Source organism: Notolabrus celidotus, chromosome 4 (genome assembly GCF_009762535.1).
Source record: "Notolabrus celidotus isolate fNotCel1 chromosome 4, fNotCel1.pri, whole genome shotgun sequence".
NCBI classification, from domain to species: domain Eukaryota; kingdom Metazoa; phylum Chordata; class Actinopteri; order Labriformes; family Labridae; genus Notolabrus; species Notolabrus celidotus.
Genome location: NC_048275.1, coordinates 36,328,947 through 36,354,581, shown reverse-complemented (window position 1 = coordinate 36,354,581; position 25,635 = coordinate 36,328,947). Strand labels below are relative to the sequence as shown.

At 43.6% G+C, this 25,635-nt stretch overlaps 1 protein-coding gene across 3 annotated transcripts in view; it reads left to right on the top strand.

Moving 5' to 3' along the window:
- Positions 1-1,980: 1,980 nt before the first annotated feature.
- The window catches only part of LOC117811758 (bifunctional heparan sulfate N-deacetylase/N-sulfotransferase 2-like), a 46,948-nt gene continuing 23,293 nt past the window's right edge, over positions 1,981-25,635 (top strand). Inside the window, exons 1-5 of one of the 3 annotated variants that reach the window (XM_034682216.1) lie at positions 1,981-2,318; positions 20,375-20,425; positions 21,076-21,315; positions 21,431-22,701; positions 24,493-24,580. In XM_034682216.1, coding sequence (XP_034538107.1) covers positions 21,628-22,701; positions 24,493-24,580 — 1,162 coding nt within the window. In that variant the 5' untranslated portion in view covers positions 1,981-2,318; positions 20,375-20,425; positions 21,076-21,315; positions 21,431-21,627. Of the gene's footprint in view, positions 2,341-20,374; positions 20,426-21,075; positions 22,702-24,492; positions 24,581-25,635 lie in introns of all 3 variants that reach the window. The other 2 variants (XM_034682217.1, XM_034682215.1) reach the window with 2 other exon arrangements.

Below are 25,635 nucleotides of genomic sequence, written 5' to 3'. Positions count from 1 at the left end.
AATCTAAAACACATTCACTCATCTTAGTGGGTCAGGTAAAATGAATCACATTTTTAAAGGGGACATATCACGCTTTTTTCATCAATATATATTGGTCTAAGAGGTCCCCAAAACATGTCTTTAAAGTTTATGCTCAAAAAAACACTTTGAAATCAGATTTTGGCATGCCTGAAAAGTCCTCTTCTTCATTCCTCATCAGAACACTCTGTTTTCTCTCTGACCACGCCCCCTCAGGAAGTGGATGTGCCTCGGCTCTCCAGCACGTTGATCTAATGTTTACATGTTGGCTGAATATACACGGCTGCTCAGAGATCACGTTACTTCAACCCTCTGAATCTGATCCTGACGGAGAGGTGCCTGTAGCAGGACCTTTCTGAACGATTGGTCATAGATTTAGTGTTTCTTGTTGTTTTATTTATCAGTATGTAGACGTGTGTCTTGGTACACAGCTACGAACATGTAGCTATGTGGCTATGCTAACTAGCGCTAGCACTTATCCATGATAAATAAAAATCATCCACTAGATCTTCAAATCTGCAGACGTGGGGAGTAAAACCGACCTCTGCCAGAAAGGCAGCGGGACCTTTTATGAAGGATTGGTCACAGATTTAGTGTTTCTTGTTGTTTTATTTGTCAGTATGTCGACGTGTGTCTTGGTACACAGCTACAGTACAGCTACAGTACAGCTACAGTACAGCTACAGTACAGCTACAGTACAGCTACAGTACAGCTACAGTACAGCTACAGTACAGCTACAGTACAGCTACAGTACAGCTACAGTACAGCTACAGTACAGCTACAGTACAGCTACAGTACAGCTGCAGCTACAGCTATGAACATATAGCTATGTGGCTATGCTAATTAGCGCTTGCACTTATCCATGACAAATAAAAATCATCCACTATATCTTCAAATCTGCAGACGTGGGGAGTAAAACTGACCTTTGTGTTTATTAAGACAGCCTACAACTAGCATGCCTCCCTCCTAAGCTCCTTGTTAGCACACATTTGTGCAGGTAATGAAAAACGGAGGAGGGATTCAGTATTATTTTATACAGTCTATGGGCTGAACAAGCTCCGAGCTCTGACTCCGTGACAGACCGGACATTGTTGTTACGTAACAAAAACACAGAAGTCTGAAACGGCTCGTTTCACACACATTTACAGAAAGGTGGAGAAATCAAAACAGGGGCAGAATGGATTTTTTTCATTCTCGGGGGGTTTGTAGACATGCCAGGGAAACATATTTCAGGTAAAGAACCATTAAAAAGTCAATTTTGCATGATATGTCACCTTTAATACAGACTTTTCATGAGAAACATGTATTACAACCTATAAAGTGCATTGCAATTTGCTAATTAGTCATCACTTTTTTGGGCCATCTGATAGGATGGAAATGCACCTTTCTTTTCCCCACTCCCATCGCGGAGGGCCCTTACATGCTCAGGCGCCCCTGGGCACGTGCCCATATTGCCAATATGGTAGATCTGGGGCTGGGGAGGACACCTTGTTACCACTGCCTCAATACATTTAAATTCATCCTAAACTGTGAGTACCAGGGGTTTGAAAGGAGGTTTTTTTTTTTTTTTTATGTTTTTTCGCCCCTGCCCCTCAAACTGCCTGAGTACGCCACTGGTTCAACATGTCTAATAAAAGAAGTATCTGTGTTATTAAATATTCAAAGGGCCAGATTGAGATTGCATGGATAGCACGCTTTCAACACAAACTGAACTTTTAATTATTTATTATTGAATGACAGCTGGGTTCTCTCAGGGCATTTAAAATGCACAGGTATCAGTCTGTTGTCTTCATTAAATAATGTCGGCTACAGAAAAGATATTTGTAACTCCTCTTTTTATAAACATCTATGTATTCTTCACAGAATATGAATATGTGAAACATTCGTTTAAAGGCATACAAACTTTTGGCACCGTACATCTGTAGGCACAAACACGTCAGGTTTAAAGACACTTCACCGTGACCACTGTGTATTCAGGGGTTATCGATCTGCGATATGAGGGAAAAGAAGACGTGTTTAAGCTTCCTCTGATACTTATTCAGTCTTTTTAAGTATAGAAGACATAACTCTGTCTTCATTTGTATTTTAGTCAGTGAAAATAAACATCTGTTGACTACTTTGGGGGGTTACATTTCCAGTACACCCCCGTAGGCTACGTTTTGGTACAGTCCAGGGATCCAGCAGATCCAAGATGGCGGACTAAGCAGCGCCGTGCAGAAGTTCACTTTAAACTCCAAACCCTGAAGCCTGTTGTCCCCCTCTTCGCTTCGTGGACTACTATCTAATGAGAACGGTACCTGGTGAGTCCTGAATCCCTGACAGGTGAAATACTGAGACAGTGTTTGAAAGTTGAGGAGGCTTTTCTCCGCGGAGCAGCTGTCGTAGCCACAGCAGCTAACTGTAACGTTATTCCAGGTCCAATGATCCAGAGCTGAAGGTTTGTGGCAGGAATCTGTCTCAGCAGCTACATGTCAACATCACACAGGGAGCTGGACATGTATAAGACACTGTACAGATCTCAGGGATGCTGATCAGAATATCAGTATTAGTCTGACTAGCGTCAGCTGTGCTAGCTTAGCGACAGTGTAGTGAGACTGTTGCTCTTGCTAGCCTGAATCCACGACAAGCTGCTGTGTGGAAGAAGTTTCCCCTGCTTCTTTCACTCTGCTTTATTGATCATCACTTTAATACACCTTCTTCTCTTCTCATGCCTCCCTCTTCTGTTTGTGATGGCTGTGTGTGATAACATCGACAAACATTAGCTTCATTGATGCAGAAGTAACGTTCAAGTTCCAGCTCTCTGAGTGTTTTGGTGTCTGACGTTGCACAGGATGGAGGCTGTGTCATCGAGTCTCCAGGTTTGATTCCTGTCTTCATGACACCAGCAGCATCATTGCAGTGACCATAATTTAAACCGCTGCAGCTCACACATCCTCTAACCTGATGGTCAGACTGCAGGTTTAAACTTTGTGCTGCTTACTGACAAAATCGATGCAATGCTTCTGCGAGCACAAAGGTTATTGCCATGATTTGTGTGAAATGACTGAAGGCTGAGTTGTTGAAAGAGGCCCAGATAGTGATGAAAAAAGAGAAGTCTTCTTGTTTTACTGCTTTAAATGTCTTCATCTCATAAAAGCACAAGATAGAGGAAGAGGAACAGAGAATGAAAGAGCATGCATGAGTTACAAATTAAGTGTATAATATGTTATAAATAGGGGTGTAATGGTTTGATTCGTATCATGATTCGTGGTTGCTGATACGATTAAAGGAGGATATTGGTTCATTCAGAACGATACGATCTGAAAAGATTCAGTGACTTGAAATCGATTCAGTAACTTTTTAGCCAAAAATTCAACCAGTGTGACTGTGAGATAAATCCCTTGTTACTGAACAGTCCTAGATTCCTGTTGTTGGCGTGATGTTTTTGGCCTGAGCCGAGTTTTGTCCTAGTCTCTGACTAAACATGCTGGTGAGGCCTGAGGCTTCTGCAGAGCTGATGTTACCTTGGAACGCTGCAAGAGGTGCCTGGATGGTCAGCGTAGTGTGAAATCCCATGGCGCATTAGTAGGTGGTTGGATAGATTTGAGGTGTAGCCGTGGTTCAAGGTTCAAGGGGTCTTTTTTATCCCGGGGGGCAATTTGTTTTTCAGTCAGTCGTGACATAAACAAAACAGTACAACAAATTACACCAACATTAAACAATAACAACATAAAAACAACAGCTATGTGGCATCATTAAGCAGGCTAGCTGCTACCGGGACAAAAGAGTTCCTTTTTCTATTTGTTGCTAATCTGCGGCCTGAGGGAAGCTGGCGAAACTCACGAAAAAGAGGATGGCACGGGTCAGCCACGATGGACCAGGCCTTGCTGAAGGTCCTGGCTCGGTGAGGGCTTGACATGTCAGGCAGGGGTGAGCCCGCAACCCTCCTGCACATCTTCACAATAGCCTGGAGTCTATTTTTATTTTTCAGACTTGTCACCATTGAAAAAAGCACAACACGGGACAAGACAAGTCACAAGACGCTGCTGTGTGTCGCCGTTACCAGCGCCACCGTGGTAACTTTACTTGACCTTTACATATCCTACAAACAGCGAGCAACTTATTTAGAACATCTCCGTCTCTGCAAAAGCCAAAGTGTTTCCACACGCTGGACCGCAATGGTGGCTTGATAATTTCTTGCTCGCTGGTTTCTCCTCTGCCGCCCGCCATGCTATATTTTGTTGTCTGCTGGCGCGTGGCGATGACGTCACAGACAGGCACCCTGAATTGAGTAACGTTTAACTACTTTATCATTAAAAGTGCAAAAAAAACCACATCCATATAAAGTCTGCCGTGCTTAAATCCAATCTGTTATTTCCTAGTATCGCTAAAGTCGATTTATTGCCTTTTAAAACGATGTTAGATCGATGTATGTCGTCCTGAAGGCCAACTAGCCGAGCACAGATCGATGTAGTTGGATCATAGGAATATAAATCAATACATAGATGTAGTGGATGAATCGTTACACCCCTAGTTATAACCAAGCGGCAACCTCCGGTCCAAAAATATGAGTCTAATGCGGAAGTGTTAAAAGCTGCAGTTCATCGAGTGTCCACTAGAGGCTGGCTGCAGAAACACCAGAAACCACATACACACCCATTCAAAGAAGACGATCTTTACAGCAGAAATAAACATGTTTACAGCCTGGTTCAAAAAACAGGTGTAGTCTGGATAGCTCATTTCTCGATCAGCACACACTGTATGGGGGGTGAATTTTTTCATAACGCGGCAATTTCAAAGATATTGAGTTTACGAGTCTTCCAATGAGAGGCACAGCTGACTTGATTGACAGGCAGGAACACTGTAGCTGTTGGCTAGGAGGCTCAAAGCCCGCCTCTTTACGTCACAATGGCTCGACAGCAGCAATATGACTCCCGCCGACGATTAGGCTCAAAACAGGGCTTCAGAAACAGATTGGTGATGTCACAGATACTATGTCCATTTATTACAGACTATGGGAAAGATCTGCAGACTAACATCAACCTGTGGCAGCTGTGTGATTCCTGGATCAGTCAAAGTTAGGTAGTGGTCCTTCGAGTGCATCCTCTAAAGTTCATGAGACTGTCAGTGAAAACCCTTCAAAGGTCACTTTGTAAGATATTTTTGTTTCTTGTTGAGTAAACTCAGACTGTGCTTCATACGTGGCAGAGGGTGTTATCTTTTGATGTTTGGCTGCATCGCTGTCAACAGTTAATATTGAATGATCGCCTGTTACCTCAACAAACAGAGCCTCGCACGACCTCGAACCACAGAATGAACCGTGAGCAAACAAGAGAGGGCTGATAGAGGCTGCAGAGAGCAGCATTCACTCTGGGACCAGGATGATGGTCTGTTAACTTCTTTTGAACAAGCATATCGTTACAACCTGCTCTGCTCCCATCTTGTGATTGACACTTCGGCTGACAGCACCATCAGCATCATGGCAGCAGAGACGCTGCACGCTGCAGTGGGATGTTATATCTGAACATGAGAGAGATGCGTTCTGACTGCATGAATCTGATGTCTGTAAATCACAGACAGGCTTTAAAACAGGAGTCGAGGCGGTGTTAAACATGAGAACACATGAAACAGGCTGATGTGGAAGATAAGAGAGGCACTGATCTGGTGAGTCATAGGGGGAGGCTGTGGGTGTTAAAGTCACAATAGGCATTTTTTGACCGGAGGAACTTTACTACGTGCATTTCGACCGGTGGACCCAGGGTCTGAATATAGTTCAGGGTTAGATTATCTTCCACCTGAAAAGCCCCTGCTAGGGGGGGGTAGTGCTTTTCAAAGGTCCCGGGACTTTTGGTGGGCAGGGCCTGCAATGCTGAACGTGTCTGATTGGTAGATTAACCGCAGTGTTTTTATTCCGCCCGCCGTCCACAATAACATCACACACATCTGTGATTCACTTGATTTCTCTTTCTTTCATTAGTTTTTATTTGTTCTATCTTTTTTGTATGTGTGTGTACTTTTCAAAAGAAGAAGCTGTGATTCTCTTGATTTAGCAGCTTGTAACAGTAGTCTTCTCTCAGCCCACCGTGAATGCGTCTCTCCCGGTGTTACGGTTTTAAAAGTGACCCTGTAAACTGGAGACCTTCAGCTGAACGTGTCAGTGTTTGTGGAGTTTACACAGCTGTTGAAACACAGAGGGAGTTCCTGGGAATGCAAACTAGTTTAGTTTTTATTAAGATTTCAAAATATCCTCATCAGATATTTAATGATCGTCTAAAGATGTTTATGAGGGATGCATCCGGCTGAAAGTCTCCAGTTAACAGGGTCGCTGTTTAAACCAAAACACCTTATCTCCTCTCACGTGTTGATTCAGTGAATCCATCTGTGATGAAATATAGCACCATCTAAAACAGAGCCAGCTGAGTCTCTTCATGCTAACAGGCTAACTGTTGTGTTGCTCATAATGATACCTGCCTGTCTGTCTGCTTCTATGGTGTCATCTGTGATGAATGGCATTCGTCTTTGTTTTACTGCCCTCTACTGGTCTGGTGGTGTAGTGCATTTACTTTTTATTTCCTCCATACGTCACTGGCCTGATTTGAACAATCTACCCGGGACTTCAGCCCGCGGTCAAAACGCAGACAACAATGGAGGCACAGGAACCTTTTAGTTCAGGGTAAAGTAGTTCTGGGGACTAAAAGACCCCGGAACTCTATAACAACAAGGAACTCTGAGGTTGAGCGCTGTCAGACATCAATAATCGATGATGGTGTTATCAATCAGGCTAACCCTAAAGATAAAGTCACATGAGGTCTGACAGTGGGGCGTTCAGGGTGAAGATGCTGGTATATGTAGCGTCCTCATTTCAGCTCCACGATGGATTTATGCACATACCACATAACGTACACGTCCAGCAGCAGCAGCAGCAGCAGCAGCAGCAGCAGCAGGAGCACTCGTGTACATTCATACCAATAAAAATGCTTAGGCTGAAATAACATTAGAAAAAAAGGCAGTGTGTTATTGGATCAGCTTTTATTGCTTGTTCGTGAGTCGGACGTGGATCAGGTCCAAAATTTAATGGGATCCTCCTTGGCCCAAGTTACACCCTTCCGTTAGATTTCATGAGCATTGAGAGCGTGGTTTTTACTTAATCCTGCTTACAAAGAGGCAAACAGACAGAAGGGCGATCAGTGCTGAAAACACAACATGTATGACAGGGGTATTAATTTGTGCCTGTGTTATTAGTTGCTTCGAAGAACGGGCCTCTGATGACTGCAGCCAGAAAGGTCAGCAGGCTCACACAACATCTGGGCATCATCCTCAGAGACCACTGTACACTGAAGTTTCATAACAGTCTGGGAAATAGTTGATGTGTTGTGTTCTTGACAAACCTGCAGGAACAAACATGTGACTGTGTGAGTTTTGCTGCAGGAACATTCAGAGAGAGGAGGCCTCTGACTCCAAACATTGAGCGCTGATGTAGACCGTCACCAGCCGTCATGTCAAATGTAAAGCAGGTTAAACTGTGTGATCATGAGGGCTGCAGACGGGATGTGTTGTGATCACCTTTTCATCCTAACACAGGACTTCCACCAGATCCGTGTCCCATCCATCTCTGATCCGATCTAAATAATGGACGTAGTCTGCGTGACGTCACCCATCTGTTTCTGAAGCACTGCTTTGAGGCCAATCGGCGGCGGCAGCCATATTGGAAATGCTGAATTCAACATAACTGCTGTTGAGGGAGTGTGACGTACAGAGGCGGGCTTTGAGCCTCCTAGCCAATAGCTCTGACCTGTTGACTCCAGGCCTGGCTCCGCTCATCATGACTTTGGTTTGTTGTTGTAGTTAAGTGAAATACGATCTGGTGATAACACAGAGTGTTTTATTCTGAAAATTAACCGGATGTTTTCATTTTGTTTTGGTGAAACCTGACTTCCTGTCCCGCTCCATCTGCTCTGTTGAGATTGATGCGTCGTGCTCCGGCATCCGGCGAAAATAGAAGTCTGTGTATCTGATGCAGAGGAGTCCCACCTGCTGGATCAGAGACGCAGCCGGAACGCAATGGATCAGGGAATTTGGTCGTGATACATGTTCCCTTGTTTCAGTGTAGATGCTCAGTGAGCTCAGAGGCGGCGTGTTGAGCATTCAGTGTCTGTATAAAGCTGATTCCTCTCTCTGCCGCTCCCCTCAGATGATTGACTTGTTCTACTCGGTTCTTGAGTGGAGACCCAATTAATAGCGAGCTGTAGGCCCGGGCCCTCTTCTGTCCCGAGAGCACATCGCTGATGTATGAGATAACACCTCTAATGAAGAGGAAGGCCCCGAGGTGGTTCTCACAGGGAAATAGTGTTTGTGCATGAAGAGGAGGAGGGTATAAAAACTCTGCCCTGTGATGAGTCTGCCTGCTGGATCTCTCTGCTAACTCTAATTAATTTTATAGATTTTGAAACGCTGAATGCTAAAGCAGACTGAAACCTGCCAGCTACACAAACACAGACATGTTAGACCTACAATACTATCTCTGTACTGATACCAACAAGTGACAACATCCCTCAAAAAGTGGGTGTGTGTTTTTAAAAGTTAGATTTTACTGCACTTAGACCATCAAATACTGTGACAAGAGTGTTTTTATCTGATCTTTCTCCTGATTGGAAACAAGAATGACTCTGCCACAGGCTTGTAGAGTGCGTTTTTGGTCGTGGTCGACCGCTGGTTATTTTACAGATGATAAAATAATCTATATGTCGATCCGTCTTTGACAACAAACGCTTTGCAACATCGTCTGCATTTTTTGGGGCTTATTTGCCTGTATCTGATAGGACAGCTGAAGAGAGACAGGGAATGTGGGGAGAAGAGAGCGGGGGAAGACCTGCAGTACATGGCTGAGGTCAGGAGTCGACTATAGGCTCTGTATGTCGGGTGCTTAGACCGCTAGGTCACCAGCGCCCCGATTGGCGTCTTTTTGAAGTTGGCGGCGGGTGTTTGTGTTTTGTCTCTTCGTGCTGTCGTCAGCTATGCTAGCTTAGCTTGTTGTGCATTTGTTTCAGTGTGCAAGTGCAGTACTTTGGATTCGGTGAATGTGTGTGGACTCTGGAGGTGTGTTTGAATTAGTTTTAGTAAAATGAGGGGCACATTCGGTGATGTAATTTCACTCATTGTCAATACAACTGTTAAGATGTTATCTGTAACAATATATCTCACACATCCCCAACAGAGACAGTCTAATAGTAAATGAAGGTTAAGCCATTAACTGATGGTTTTCCTTCCTGATCGACCACTTCAGTGAGCTTGATTAGTAATCCAACATCAAATCAATCAATCTTTATTTATATAGCACCAAATCCCAACAAATGTTCTCTTCAGACTCTTTCCAAACAGAGCAGGTCTAGACCGTACTCTATGTTCTATTATTAACAAAGACCCAAAATCAAGACAGGATCAGATCCAGTCCCAACTTACAGACAGGACTCAGTCTGATCTCATCTTAATCCACCATGAGCAGAGCACTTTGCAGCATTTAGCAAGTTACAGTGGCAAGGACAAACTTCCTTTAACAGGCAGAAACCTCCAGCAGGACCAGACTCATGTTAGACACACATCTGCTGATACCGTGTTGGAGAGAGGGATAGAGGGAGATGAAGAGAGAGAGAGATGATAGTGGTGAGACGGATAGTCGTAGTTGTAGCAGCTGGAGTCTGGCACGTCCACAGCAGCAGAGATCCAGAGGAACCTACGAGACAAGGGAGCTCAGGGACTCCAGAAAGGTCTATGGTTAGTAACTTTAATGGGACAGGAAGAGTTAAAGTAAGAGACAGACGGAGGAGAGAGAGGGAGAGACAGGATCCAAGTGTGTCAGGACAAACTTCATTTAACAGGCAGAAACCTCCAGCAGGACCAGACTCATCTGCTGAGACCGTGTTAGGGTTGGAGAGAGGGATCAGATTGTCACTGTAGAGTCACTCCTCAGTTTATATCAGTGGAGTGGACACAGGGCTGATCAGTGGAGGTCAAACAAATACAGCAGCAGCTTCTGGACGGAGTTTAAGGATGTCTTCTTTTATTCTGTGACGAAAACCTGCTCACTCATCCTCTTCTGATCTGTTGATGTGCACACAGGGCGGCCTGAATGAAGACTGCTGGTGTGTTCCTACAAAGTCTTCGTCTCAGGGCATGATCAGGACTGTGTGGAAAGTGTGTACCTGGAGGCAGGAGGAGGAAGGTGTGTTAGTGGAGCGTGTTAAGACACGATGCGTGGGCGGTAATGAATAGTTGGTGCAGGAAGCTCAACCCCCCCCTCTGCTCCCTCTGCTCTCTGTCAGGCCTGCTCACAGACTCTTGATCTGGAGGTGTTCCTCCTAAATACCTGAAGGGATTCTTCTCCCGGGCTCAGTTTTCAGATGGATGTTGTGTTTCATGTCATGTGGCTGTTACTGCAGGCTGTGAAAAGCTTTTGATGTATGTTTGGAGCTTAAACTGGATCTTAACTTTGACATGATGAAGTGACATCCTGTGAAATATTTGTGTTCAGTTGTTTGAGCTTCCTATTAGCTTTAAAAATGGAAGTAAAGTAGCTTCTCCTCTGTGTTGGGGTAAACTTTCAGAAGACTTCTTCATCGTTCTGTCCGTGCTGACGTGAGAAGAGGAAGTCTGCTTTTAGGAACAACTTAAAGACAATAAAGCAAACTAAAAGCAGTTTGTTGTGATGTTACGTGTAACACTCTGTATCACAGACCTGATGTTTGTGGAGCTTCTTCTCCCTGAAATATGTTTTCCACTAACATGAGAATGAAAACCAGATGTTCCCTCCAAAGCTCACTGAAACACATGTTGATGAATCTCACAGATTATATTTTATAGACGTGGTTTGGGGAGTAATGTATTGATATTTTATGCTGTGTTTACGACAAATTGATTTCTTACATCGTCGTGGAGAGAAATGTGCCAAAGAACGTTTCCTCTAGGTGGCTGCTCTTGTGTTGCATACAGTATGGGTTGTGCACAAGTGTGCCGGATACGGCCCTGGTGGTGAGGCTTTAAGCAGTGTGACTGCCCCCTGGTGGCTGGCTGCAGTATAGGTCAAAAAATCTGTCTCCCCCATTCATTTGAATGGCGGAGCAGTCAAACTTTAAAAAATAAATATACGTCGTACGAATGTTTCTCACATCCGTATGCTGTGGTTATATGTAGTTATTATTTGACTGTTTTGTGTCCAAGGCATAGACTGTATAAAATATGGACGTAGTATCCGTGATGTCACCCATCTGTTCCTGAGAGCTGTTTTGAAGCAAATCGACGGCAGCAGCCATATCGGTAATGCGGAACTCAACTAGGCAGAGTGTGACGTAGTGTGAGTCTCTTAGCCAATGGCTGTGTGTTCCCGACCGGGAGTCACGTCAGTCATGTCCTTATTTGGGCAAAACTCATAATCTTAATATCTTCTGAACCGTCATGTTAGAAAAAAATTCACCCCCGTACAGTGTGTGCTGATAGAGAGATTAGCTTTGTAGGGCCAAGCCGTTTTTTGAACCAGGCTGTAAACATGTTTATTAATGCTGCAAAGATCGTCTTTTTCCCATTCATATCTATGTGGTTTCTGGTGTTTCTGCAGCCAGCCTCAAGCAGATTTTCGATGTATTGCAGTTTATAGCACTTCCGCATTGGCTTCATTGTTTGAGACCGGAGTTTGCCGCTTGGTTCAAGGCCTCTTTTTCCTGAAAAGTTTCTTTTTCGTTAGTTATTAGAGTTTAAAAAACAGGGTTTTACTTCCGGGTTTCCTTTGATTCACAGCCGCCGTAGAACGAAACTTCAAAGGGCACACAGCGTCTTGTGACACTACGCTGTAGGGCGGAGCTTATTACAGTGGTTTTACAGGCTCTGGCTGCACAATAGCTGCGCCCAGGAGCGGGATTTTTTGGCTTCAGAACCGTACAACAGAAAGAGGCGGAGCAACGCTGTCAATTTGTATTTACAGTCTATGGTTGTGCACCAGACAGCTTTCAACATAGAAAGTTATTATTGACTGCAGCACACAGAGTGTTTGTGAATGTCATCATGAGCTGTGTTGTGTCCTCTCTTGTGTCAGAGTTGCAGGCAGAGAGCTGAACCCGCTGTGGTAGGAACATAGACTGTGTAATAAAGGTGCACTTCGACCAAGAGTTCCAGGGTCTTTTAGCCCCCAGAACTACATTCCCTGAACTAAAAGGTTCCTGTGCCCCCATTGTTGTCTGCGTTTCGACCACGGGCTGAAGTCCCGGGTAGATTGTGCAAATCAGGCCAGTGACGTATGGAGGAAATAAAAAGTAAATGCACTACACCACCAGACCAGTAGAGGGCAGTAAAACAAAGAGGAATGCCATTCATCATTTAGATGGTGCTATATTTCATCACAGATAGATTCACTGAATCAACACGTGAGAGGAGATAAGCACGAGTAGCAAAGACGTTTCAACACAGCTTTAAAATCCTTTTGAACTCAAAAAGCTGTGGCAGAGATCGACCGGTGTTTTGGTTTAAACAGCGACCCTGTTAACTGGAGACTTTCAGCCGGATGCATCCCTCATAAATGTCTTTAGACGATCATTAAATATCTGATGAGGATATTTTGAAATCTTAATAAAAACTAAACTAAAGTCCCAGGACCTTGAAAAGTACTACCCCCCTAGCAGGGACTTTTTAGGGGGGAGATTATCTAAAAACCAAAAACACAGGGTAAAAACCAAAACCAGCTTAAATGAACGTAGTATCTGTGACGTCACCCATCTGTTCCTGGGCGCTGTTTTGAAGCAAATCGTCATAGGCAGCCGTATTGGAAATGCTGAACTCAACCAGGCAGAGTGTGACGTAAAGGGGCGGAGTTTGAGCCTCCTAGCCAACAGCTATGTGTTCCAGTCCGGGAGTCAAGTCAGACATGTCCTTATTTGGGCAAAAACTGGTGATGTTAATATCTTCTGAACCATCGCATTCGAAAAACATTCAACCCCTGTACAGTGTGTGCCGGTAGAGAAATCAGCGATGTAGACCGAAGCCGTTTTTTGAACCAGGCTGTAAACATGTTTATTAATGCTGCAAAGATCGTCTTTTTCCCATTCATGTCTCCATGGTTTCCGGTGTTTCTGCAGCCAGCCTCAAGCAGGTTATTGATGTATTGCAGTTTATAACACTTCCGCATGGGCTTCATCGTTTCAGACCGGAGGTTGCTGCTTGCTAAAAGCCCGCCTCTTTACCTCACAGAGTTCAGCATTTCCAATATGGCTGCTGCTAACGATTGGCCTCAAAGCAGCGCTTCAGAAACAGATGGGTGATATCACGGATACTACGTCCATTTATTATACAGTCTATGGTCCTGACCCTCACTTTGTGAACCCCGAATGTAAGGTACATTCAGTTCAGTGGTGCTGTCTGCCCTCTCTATCTATTGAATCCTTCTCTGCTTCCTCCGAAGTTCATTCAGTGGTTTTAACGAAAAATTCAATAAACCATTTCCCAGCTCGGGGTTTTAACTATTGTATCGTCAGGCGGCGGCCATTTAATCTATGTGCTACATAAAGTGCTCATGATAGATCGAAGTCTCTGCTGCTCAGTCTGAGAATCAGACATCTTTGATTAAACACCTCAGTGTGTTCACAGGGAAGGAGAAAGGGTTCTTAACAAAGTAAAAGAAACAAACAACTTTTACTTTATCAACACATCCCATTAACAGGAGGAAACATGAAATGATTTCTGAGCTAATGGTTTTAATGCTGCCTGATTTCAAAGGCTGTCGCCCCCAGTGTTGTAGAGGAGGACTCAGCTTATATATTGATTCAGACTGTTTTTAATGTTCATGTTAGATTTTGTAGGTTTCATGAAATGTATTCAGTTCAGAGCGAGGGCTGGCACGAGCATTCCCCTGCCTGCACGGTCATGTGACGTCTGCCAGGATTAAAAGACGCTACCAGCCGTGCATTTTGCTTTCAAAGATTTCACAGTAAATGAAGCGAGAGCAGAGGGACATGTTGGAGATTTAAGAGACCCATCAAGGAAAGAGACCAGCTCAAACTTTAACAGACATCTGTACAGGATGAACCCAGAGAAGAGAGAGAGAGATGCTAAAGTTAATGAGACGGTTCATCACTTCACTGTGTTAGCATGCTAACGGTCATGTTAGTGACTAAAATAACTAAACCATTAGGTCTGAGTTGATTGGTTGGTTAAAGTCTGATGAATAGTGTTTGTGTTGAGTTTATTGGACACCAGTGATCCCAGTGATCCCAGCGTCCTCTCATCAACAGAAGTGTGGTGCACATTTATGCACGACACACAGCGCTGTGGTTTCGTTCATAAATTAATCTCCAGACACACCGGACGGATTCGTTAGAATCTCACTGCAGTGGAAGTCAGACCTCGTCAATTTACTAACATCAAAACTGAAAATCAAACCAGCCACAGCGCACGGGGAGACCGGATCGTACAGGATCAGACACACTTTAAATGTCTGGGAAAAACTGCAGCTCCAACACTAATGTTAATAAAAGAAATGTTTCTACACATCTAAAGGGCCCACACAGTCAGTCCAGGTCCACACAGTCAGTCCAGGTCCCACACAGTCAGTCCAGGTCCCACACAGTCAGTCCAGGTCCACATAGTCAGTCCAGGTCCACACAGTCAGTCCAGGTCCCACACAGTCAGTCCAGTTCCCACACAGTCAGTCCAGGTCCCACACAGTCAGTCCAGGTCCCACACAGTCAGTCCAGGTCCCACACAGTCAGTCCAGGTCCACACAGTCAGTCCAGGTCCCACACAGTCAGTCCAGGTCCCACACAGTCAGTCCAGGTCCCACACAGTCAGTCCAGGTCCCACACAGTTATTCCAGGTCCCACACAGTCAGTCCAGGTCCCACACAGTCAGTCCAGGTCCACACAGTCAGTCCAGGTCCCACACAGTCAGTCCAGGTCCCACACAGTCAGTCCAGGTCCCACACAGTCAGTCCAGGTCACACACAGTTATTCCAGGTCCCACACAGTTATTCCAGGTCCCACACAGTCAGTCCAGGTCCCACACAGTCAGTCCAGGTCCACATAGTCAGTCCAGGTCCCACACAGTCAGTCCAGGCCCACACAGTCAGTTCAGGTCCACACAGTCAGTCCAGGTCCACACAGTCAGTCCAGGTCCCACACAGTCAGTCCAGGTCCCACACAGTCAGTCCAGGTCCACACAGTCAGTCCAGGTCCACACAGTCAGTCCAGGTCCCACACAGTCAGTCCAGGTCCCACACAGTCAGTCCAGTTCCCACACAGTCAGTCCAGGTCCACACAGTCAGTCCAGTTCCCACACAGTCAGTCCAGGTCCCACACAGTCAGTCCAGGTCCACACAGTCAGTCCAGTTCCCACACAGTCAGTCCAGGTCCCACACAGTCAGTCCAGGTCCCACACAGTCAGTCCAGGTCCCACACAGTCAGTCCAGGTCCCACACAGTCAGTCCAGGTCCCACACAGTTATTCCAGGTCCACACAGTCAGTCTAGGTCCCACACAGTCAGTCCAGGTCCCACACAGTTATTCCAGGTCCACACAGTCAATAGTTTGGATTGAATCAGCTACCCTCCTCAGACTCACATAATGAGGACTCGACTTGGACTTAGACTCACATGATGAGGACTCGACTTGGACTTAGACTCACATGATGAGGACTCGACTTGGACTCGGACTCAAATAATGCAGACACGACTCAGATTTTCCTCTGGTGACTCGGACTTGACTCGGTCTCAAACACTGAGGACTCGGGACTCGACTGGGACTCAAGGTTTAGTGACTCGGCTACAACACTGGTCACAGCACACCTGGCACACTCCGACTATTTTATCTTTAAAACTAAAGACAGCAGATGACCATTACATGTCTGAAGATTATTCAACCCTCTGCCAAACTGTTAGCCCTCCTGATATGAAGTCACTGCTGATAAACAGAGTCAGATCAGTGTTTACTGGAGTATGGATAGAGCCAGGCTTTGGCTGATTGTGAGCACGAAGCCATCAACCATCCAGATTTATATCATTGAGACTGTACGCATGCAGAGTGCACTAAGCATTTATTCTTGCCTGCTGCAAACATGTTCTTTTACACACTTCATTTATAACCTATAACCTTTAAAACAGGAAGAAGAAGAAGTCTCATGCTCCTGTTATTAATTTCACAATGCTCTGAATAGACCTGACTCCTCGTGCAGACACCAGAGATGAACAGAAACCATTAGTGCTGCTTTTTAAAGAAGCCCAGCTGGAGGATTAGACCTTGATTCAGAAACAAACATGCTTCCTTTTTTCACTTCCTCTCTCCCTCCTTCATTGTTTCCATACTGAGAGAAAGTTGAACAGTTCTCTCTCTCCTCCTGGTTCCTGAAAGCTGACTGAGACCTGTACAGTGAAGGTGTTGTCTGTGTGTTGACGTGAGCCGTGTTTCCCTTGCAAATCTGTGGCGTGGCTTCAACCACAGGCTGAGGTGAAGCTGACCCTGAAAGATAACCTGTGTCATGTTTCTGTGTTCTGCATCCTTCTGACGTTTCCAGCCCTGCATACAGATTACAGAATATTTCAAGGCCCCAAAGAATTCATGGAGTAGTAAAACGTTTAGATTTCAAAGTCTGAATCCTTTAACACACCTGCCTGCATCAGTCTCTTCTCTTTATGCAGCCCCTGCGAGACTCAGAGTCGCAGAATGTGGACTCTGCTTTAGCTTCATGTTTGTGGCAGGGGTGCCTCATGTATGAGATCTGGTCCACGTCTTGCTTCGACTCCCAGCTGCGACCCTTTGCTGTGTCGTACCACTCTCTCTCTCTTCATACATTTCCTTTCTCTCTCTTTACCTGTTCTGTCCAATGAAGTTGAAAGGTGAGGTAATAATAATAATCTTAATTTCTAGAGCACTTTTCTAAACAAAGTTACAAAGTACTTCACAGAAGAACACTAATTAAAAATATATAAATAAATATATAATATATATATATATATATACATATACATATACATATACATATACACTTGCTCAAAAAAATAAAGGGAACACTTAAAAATTAAAGTTAATGATTTTGATTTCCGTTGATCATTTTTATGTTATTTGGTTCTCAACTCATTCCACTTTGTAATGAATAAAGATTTTCAACTGGAATATTTCATTAAAGCTAGGGTTGGTAGTCTCGGAAAACCAGCATGAATTTGAATGTAGCATTTCCTCATGACTCCGTCTAACCCCTCCCCTCCTCCCTCAGAGCTCCTCCAAAACAACGCCCCCCCGCTCACATGCACGAGCGCCGCTGACTTGCGACCATATGATGGTGACTGATTCAAAACCGGTCCTCACCAAAACATTCTCATAGTGAAAGTTAAAAACACAAACAAACATGGCTGCTGTTAGTACTCACAACTATCATGCTAGCATAATCCAGTTGTACTGGTGACACGATATCAGGAGAAAAGTTATAACACATATATAATACTGTAACAACTCTACTGTTTGTTAAACGTGTTCAGTGTAGATGTTCTTAATTCCTACAGTGTTGACAGTCAGTGAAGGCATCAGGAGAGGTGTAAAGTGTGTGAGCTGGAGAGAGGAGAGACAAGAGGAGAAGTTCTTCATTCATTCAAACATTGATTGTTGTTTTGTTGGTTGGCGTGATCACGGCCGACAGTGAGCGGTTATTAAAGATCAACGTGTTCACGAATCGGCTCGTCATCCCTACAGCGTCCGGACGGACGCTACAGTACATGTACATTTCTGTAGGACTTAGTAAATGTCATTCATTCTTCTGCTTGTCAGAGCCCCCGTGGTGAGAGCTTTTTAGACCCTGATCCGGACTACAGTCCTGAGCAAAGCACCTCATCGGGTCAGAGGGGACAGGCCCGAGGTTGAGCGAGAGGGGCAGTCAGTAGAGTCAGGGGAAGCAGAGGCAGGAGACGGGGACTTGGAGTACACGTCGGGGAAATGTACGTGCAGGAGGCGGGCAGAACGGCAGGACGGGATTTGAATGGTTAAAAATTTTGGGACCCAAAAAAGGCTGACTGGTTGGTGTTTTCCCAGGTTTACTCCGGCTGTAGATAGCAGCTTTTTATCAATCTTTTTTAAGAACACATTATGTATTGATTACCATCAGGACATAAAGATCATTTTAACCAGTATAACAAAAAGTGGATCTAAATCTGATTACCAACCCCAGCTTTAACAGTGATCTAGGATGGGTTGTTTAAGTGTTCCCTTTATTTTTTTGAGCAGTGTATATATATATATATTTATTTATGTATAAATAAGTAAATAAATAATAATAATAATAACAAAAAATGTAAAATAAATAAGTAAACAAATAAATAATAATTATAATAATAACACAACAATTTAAAATAATTAAAAATAAATTAGTATAGAAATAAAATAAATAAGTAAATAAATAAATAATGATAATAATACAAAAAAATTAAATAAAGTAGAGACTAGAGTTAAGTCATGTGTAGATTCTGTGTGAAAGAGTCTAAAGAAGCCCTAAGACATGGTTTATCAGTCTACTAAATCCACAATCCTCACACCCGATCCGTGTCCGGTCTGTCTCTGATCCACTGCGGTCCTGCTCCTCCCTCTCTCGTCCGTCAACACCCACCGGTTGCTTTTTCAGAACGCACTAGGTCGTCTGCAGCATTGAAATTAAACGGATGCTGATGAATCAGCTCGGCCGATTTATCGACTCGTAAAGCTTATTATTGAGATTTGAATGATGAGAACATGTTATTTCACTGTTTCTGCTCACTATTCCAGCTTTAACAGCCTCTCTTTCTGTACATGAGTCAGCATGTGTCTCACTTCCATTTGATGCAACTTCATCCTTCACCTCAGCTTGAGGCAGGAACAACACTTAAAGCCTGAATAGAAGCTGATTTACTGCAGTGAGATGAAACGACACTGGGCATGCATTTACTCACACCCACATGTAGAGTTACTGTACGAACTCACTGAAGGCAGCACATCCTTTGTCTGTCATCCAGAGACGTCTTAGCCTGAAGCAGTTCAAACTGTGTGTGGTGGATTCATCACTCTGTCATCCTGAGACATGTTAATACTGTAATGACATCATGTAGAGACTAACAAACACATGTACAATAACATGCTCGTGTTGGTACAGTTGTGTTTCCATTCTGTGATGTGTGGAGATCAAAAAACATGAAAGATGTTCATTCTTGTGTATGTCACTTTCTCTATTTCATCTCTAACCTCAGGGGTCTAGACCGTACTCTATGTTCTATTATTAACAAAGACCCAACATCAAGACAGGATAAGATCCAGTCCCATCTTACAGACAGGACTCAGTCTGATCTCATCTTAATCCACCATGAGCAGAGCACTTTGCAGCATTTAGCAAGTTACAGTGGCAAGGACAAACTTCCTTTAACAGGCAGAAACCTCCAGCAGGACCAGACTCATGTTAGACAGACATCTGCTGAGACCGTGTTGGAGAGAGGGATAGAGGGAGATGAAGAGAGAGTTTAATGTGACTTTTTGAGCTGTTTGAAGCAGGGATGTTAGTAAAACTGATATTGTGGTATTTTTGATTTTGTGATGTAAAAACACATTTCATTTAAACCAAATGATTTAAATTAAATGTGGTTTTTTTATGCACATACCTGACCTACAGAAAGCAGAGAATATGTGATGTGTGATCACATTGTTCAGTATGATGCTGACAATATGAAATGTAACACTAATATGAAAGGTCTATGTATATACACTACCAGTCAAAAGTTTGGACACACCTTCTCATTCAAGGGTTTGTATTTATTGTAATGATTGTAAACACTGTAGATTAATACTGAAGACATCTAAACTATGAAAGGACATATATGGAATTATTGAATGAACCAAAAAGTGTTAAACAAAGCAGAATCTGTTTTATATTTTAGATTCTGTAAAGTAGCCCCCTTTTTCCTTCATGACAGCTTTGCACACTCTTGCTATTCTCTCAGTCTGCTTCATGAAGTGGTCTCCTGGAATGGTTTCTAATGAACATGAGCCTTGTCAAGAGTTCATTTGTAGAATGACTTGCCTTCTTAATGTGTTTGAGACCATCAGTTGTGTTGTTCAGAGGTAGGGTTAGTACACAATGGATTGCCCTATTTGACTACTGTTGTAATCCAGATTATGGTAAAACCAGATTATTTCATAGTTCAGATGTCTTCAGTATTAATCTACAATGTTGAAAATAATTAAAGGAAATAAAAAAATTGAATGAGAAGGTGTGTCCAAACTTTTGACTGGTAGTGTATAATTTGCAGCCCTACTTCAGAGTGTATGCACTATTTAAAGCTGTGATCAGTTCTTATGAAGGATGTTTACCCAGATGTTTCTCTTCTCTTTCTCCTGCAGAAGTCTTTCGGATCCTTCTCTGAAGTTTTTCTGATCTGCAGTGTTTTCGAGGTGAGACTTTAAACAGGATCTGTGTTATATGTAAACATTTGAGATCCTGTTTTAGATTTTTCCCAAATTCAATTTCTATTCTATTTCCCATATTCCATATTCTATCCATGTTTCTCTTTTTGTTTTTACTATTGTTTTCTAATCACGTCATCATTGAATAATAATAATAATTGAATTAATTATATTTAAGAAACATTGCAATTTGTTGAGAAAGAAGGTCGTGTTCTCCTCTCTGAGTAAATGACTACTGACAGTTCATAGCTGCCTTGACTGGCTGACTTTTTCTGCCAGCTGATTGGCTGATGAAACATACCTCTAGTTATAAACCTGCCTGTGGTGACTCAACAAGCTGAGCTGCAGGAGTTGCCATCAGGGTTGTGTCCACATCCATTGGTCTGCTTCTCAGAAGTCAGCGAGCCCTGGTGTAGAGTAATCATTTTAATTCAACACCAAACTGTCTCTCCTGAAAGAAGCCCTGTCTCTTAGGTGATTGGTGTGTTATCCTCTTTCTGATCATCTCTTAAGAATCAAACCATCGTCCTCACGGCCACCCAGTGCTCCAGACATGTTAGGATTAAACAGACAGTGTTTTTTCCTAGATTTATCCTCCTCCCTTCTTCATTCTCTCTCTCTCTCTCTTTCTCCTCCAGGTGTCTTTTTCTGGGATGTCGACACCAGGTGGCCAGACGGGGTTCAGCCCCAAAGCCCAGGCCACCAGAACCGAAACTCCCACCAATGAGGGACTACACAGCCACCAGCAAATAGACCCGTCCACGTGTAGAGACGCCAACAACAGAGCCGCGTGAGGGAGGACGCCCGCCGAGCAGCTCAGGCTGAACTTCGGACCTCGTTTTAAGGGCCCAGCTGGTCCTCACTAAGAGATCACCTGTGTTGGTGCTTTTATTCAACCAACTCCTCCCTTTCCAGTCTCTTGATATTTAACATTTCAGCTGTTAAAACATCCCCATCCCTCCCTCTGTCCGTCCTCTTCTCTGTCCCCTACAGAGCTATCAGTCGAGCGCAGGTAATGGACAATGCTGGCCATGGTGACCTAGTGTAAATGGCTATTCCTCAGCAAAGCTCAGTGCCAGCATCTACTGCTCAGTTTTCCGCCTCCACTCCCCCCTCCTCCTCTCTGCCTTCCCTTCCTGTTCACCGCTGCTGCTGCTTGCTGCCCGGTCTCGCCTCTCCCCTACAACACCATGGTAGGCGCAGGCTTGGGTGTGTGGAAGCTAATGAGAGGTGTCCGCCAGCTGGAGCTTCACCGCCTCATCCTGGCTCTCATCATCTTCTGCTTGCTGTCCATGGCCTTCCTAGCTTACTATGTCTCCAACAGCCCAAAGATCAAGGAGGCCCCTCCTCTACCCTTCAGTGACTGCGGTGGCGGAGGGGGGATGTCACTGGGAGCGAGTACTGGGGCCGACGGAGGAGGGCCAGGTGTGCAGAGGGCCCCGCTGTTCCTCCCCCCACGCCAGGGACGACTACGACAGGTGAAAGCAATGGACAATTCCAGGACGCAGCCTGTGGTCCTGGTGTTTGTAGAGAGTATCTACTCCCAGCTGGGCCAGGAGATCGTAGCCATATTAGAATCTAGCCGCTTCCGCTACCGGACTGAGATCGCTCCTGGTAAAGGTGACATGCCCACATTGACAGAGCACAACCGGGGACGCTACACACTCATCATCTATGAAAACGTGTTGAAATACGTCAACCTGGACGCGTGGAACCGAGACTTGCTGGACAAGTACTGTGCAGAGTACGGAGTCGGGGTCATTGGTTTCTTCAAAGCTAATGAGAACTCTCTTCTCAGCGCTCAGCTCAAAGGTTTCCCCCTCTTTCTTCACTCACACCTGGGACTCAGGGACTACCACATCAACCCCAACGCCCCCCTCCTCTACATCACAAAGCCCAACCAGGTAGAGCAGGGCCCTTTACCTGGGGACGACTGGACCGTTTTCCAGTCCAACCACTCTACCTATGAACCAGTACTTTTAGCTAGCACAAAGTCCTCAGAGGCTCTGGCCCACTTTGGTCCTGGCTCTTTGCGGACCATGCATGCCACGGTGGTCCAGGACTTAGGCCTCCATGATGGAATTCAAAGGGTTCTCTTTGGGAACAATCTCAACTATTGGCTACACAAGTTGGTGTTTGTTGACGCCATTGCGTACCTGACAGGGAAGAGGCTGTGTCTGTCCTTGGACCGCCACATACTCGTGGATATCGATGACATCTTTGTTGGCAAGGAGGGAACCCGCATGAAGGTGTCTGATGTGGAGGTGGGTGAGACCACAGATTATCTGAACTTGTCATCAGACATTTGCAGTTCGGCTGCCTGTCACAGTGCAGACGTGTCAGTTATGATGCAGAGTTTTTAGAGTGAAGACAATTTTAGAGGGAAAACTTTATTTATCATAAATCAGGAACCCATTCTTAATGTTTTTTTAGCTTCACTTTAGCGCACACTCTAAGAACAGTTGAAGGATGTATTCATGTCTGATATGATCATTTAAAGATGTGTGTTTAATGCTCATGATCTGTTCTAAGAGACCCTCTTAAGGTGCCTTTTGACAAGAGGAACTTTCCCCAGGAACTAGGGACTTTTTGAGGAACTATAGGTGCATTTTGACCAAGAGTTCCGGGGTCTTTTAGCCCCCAGAACTACTTTCCCCTGAACTAAAAGGTTCCTGTGTCCCCATTGTTGTCTGCGTTTTCCACCGCGGGCTGAAGTCCCGGGTAGATTGTGTAAATCAGGTCAGTGACGTATGGAGGAAAAAAGTAAATCCACTACACCACCAGACCAGTAGAGGGCAGTAAAACAAAGAGGAATGCCATTCATCACAGATGACACCATAGAAGCAGACAGACAGGCAGGTATCATTATGAGCAACACAACAGTTAGCCTGTTAGCATGAAGAGACTCAGCTGGTGCTGTTTCAGATGGTGCTATATTTCATCACAGATGGATTCACTGAATCAACACGTGAGAGGAGATAAGCACGAGTAGCAAAGACGTTTCAACACGGCTTTAAAATCCTTTTGAACCCAAAAAGCCGTGGCAGAGATCAGCCGGTGTTTTGGTTTAAACAGCGACCCTGTTAACTGGAGACTTTCAGCCGGATGCATCCCTCATAAACGTCTTTAGACGATCATTAAATATCTGATGAGGATATTTTGAAATCTTAATAAAAACTAAACTAGTTTGCATTCCCAGGAACTCCCTCTGTGTTTCAACAGCTGTGTAAACTCCACAAACACTGACACGTTCAGCTGAAGGTCTCCAGTTTACAGGGTCACTTTTAAAACCGTAACACCTGGAGAGACGCATTCATGGTGGGCTGAGAGAAGACTACTGTTACAAGCTGCTAAATCAAGAGAATCACAGCTTCTTCTTTTGAAAAGTACACACACATACAAAAAAGATAGAACCAATAAAAACTAATGAAAGAAAGAGAAATCAAGTGAATCACAGATGTGTGTGATGTTATTGTGGACGGAGGGAGGAATAAAAACACTGTGGTTAATCTACCAATCAGACACGTTCAGCATTGCATGCCCCGCCCCTCAAAGTCCCAGGACCTTTGAAAAGTACTACCCTCCTAGCAGGGGCTTTTTAGGGGGAAGATTATCTAACATGTGTGACATTGACATGTCAAAATATATCTAATGATCATCTAAAGACTACGAAGGGATGCATCCGGCTGAAAGTCAGCAGTTAACAGGGACGCTCTTTAAACTGAAACACCGGTCGATCTCTGCCACGGCTTTTAAAATTCAGTGAATCCATGTGTAGTGCAATATAGTACAATCTTCAGGATTCATTGGAAACCCAGACAACAATGGGGGCCACAGGATTATTCAAAGAGTAGTTCGTGGAAGTCAAAAAGCACCTTTCTATGAACTGTTTGATCTGACTCCACAAATCTGGGGGGGTTCACCGAGTTACACGTCACATAAATTAAAAGATAGCAGTCTCAAAAGTGTTGCAGTAAAGTTTGAGTGCACTGGTCTCCCCTTCATTTGTCTCACTGATGAAGAGTAACGTTGGTGTCTTTCTCATTCCTCCACAGGCTTTACTCAATACTCAGAACAAGCTGCGAGTGTTGGTCCCTAATTTCACCTTCAATCTTGGATTCTCTGGAAAGTTCTACCACACAGGTACGACACATTAGACTTTGCTGTATGACCAAAGTTATGTTACAAAAGGAAACTGTTATTTTAGTTTACAAATAGAAAGCAGAAATTAAAACTGTATGAAGTAAAGATGAAAGTTTTACAAACTGAGCACCTGAGTCAGGGAGAGGGCGCTTATTGCTTCCCTACAAACCTACACAACACTACGGCTATTAGCCATCAAACACTATCATCTAAAACATACTGTACCCTTTCTTTCAACACAAAGGCTTTGTGCTTCATATGCATGACGTACATTATTATTATTATTTATTATTTCAAGTGTTGCATAACTGAAAAGTGAGCTAAATTAATAATTTATAGAAACCAAACATTACATAAAAAACAATTAATGTATTATTAATAATAATATTAATAATAATAGATAAATAAATCGATCGAAAAATAGAATATAGTAATAATGACCATAATAATGACAATAATAATTAGTATTACTACCATCACATACAAATTGAATAAAAAAAAAAGAAAGAAATTGAGTAAATACAAATAAAGAGATCTAATACTACAACTGATAATAAAAAAAATAGTTGTAATAATGATAATAACAATAATAATAATAAGAAGAAGAAGAAGAAGAAGAAGAAGAAGAAGAATTACAAATAAAAATAGTTATAGTGATAATAATAATGATAATGACAATAATAATAACAATAATAATAATAATAATAATAATAATAATAATAATAATAATAAGTTGTATATATCAAAGTAAATAAGTAAAATACTACAACTTAAATATTAAATCATTATAATAATGATAAATATGACGGTTATAATAGCAATAGTACTAACCATAATTCTTAGTATCATTTGCTCTATAACTGTCATCATCACTGCTTCTTTCTTTCCCCCAAAGTCCCTCCGCTCCCTGTTCAGTGGGTTATTGCACGACGTTAATGACTGAAAGGCGGTCCATCCTACAAAGTCTGCACCGTCTGACAGGATTCAGTCCTGACACTGTCCGCCGACTTTATCAATCCAATCAGAGCCTTTACACTCAAGCTCGTTTAACAGCT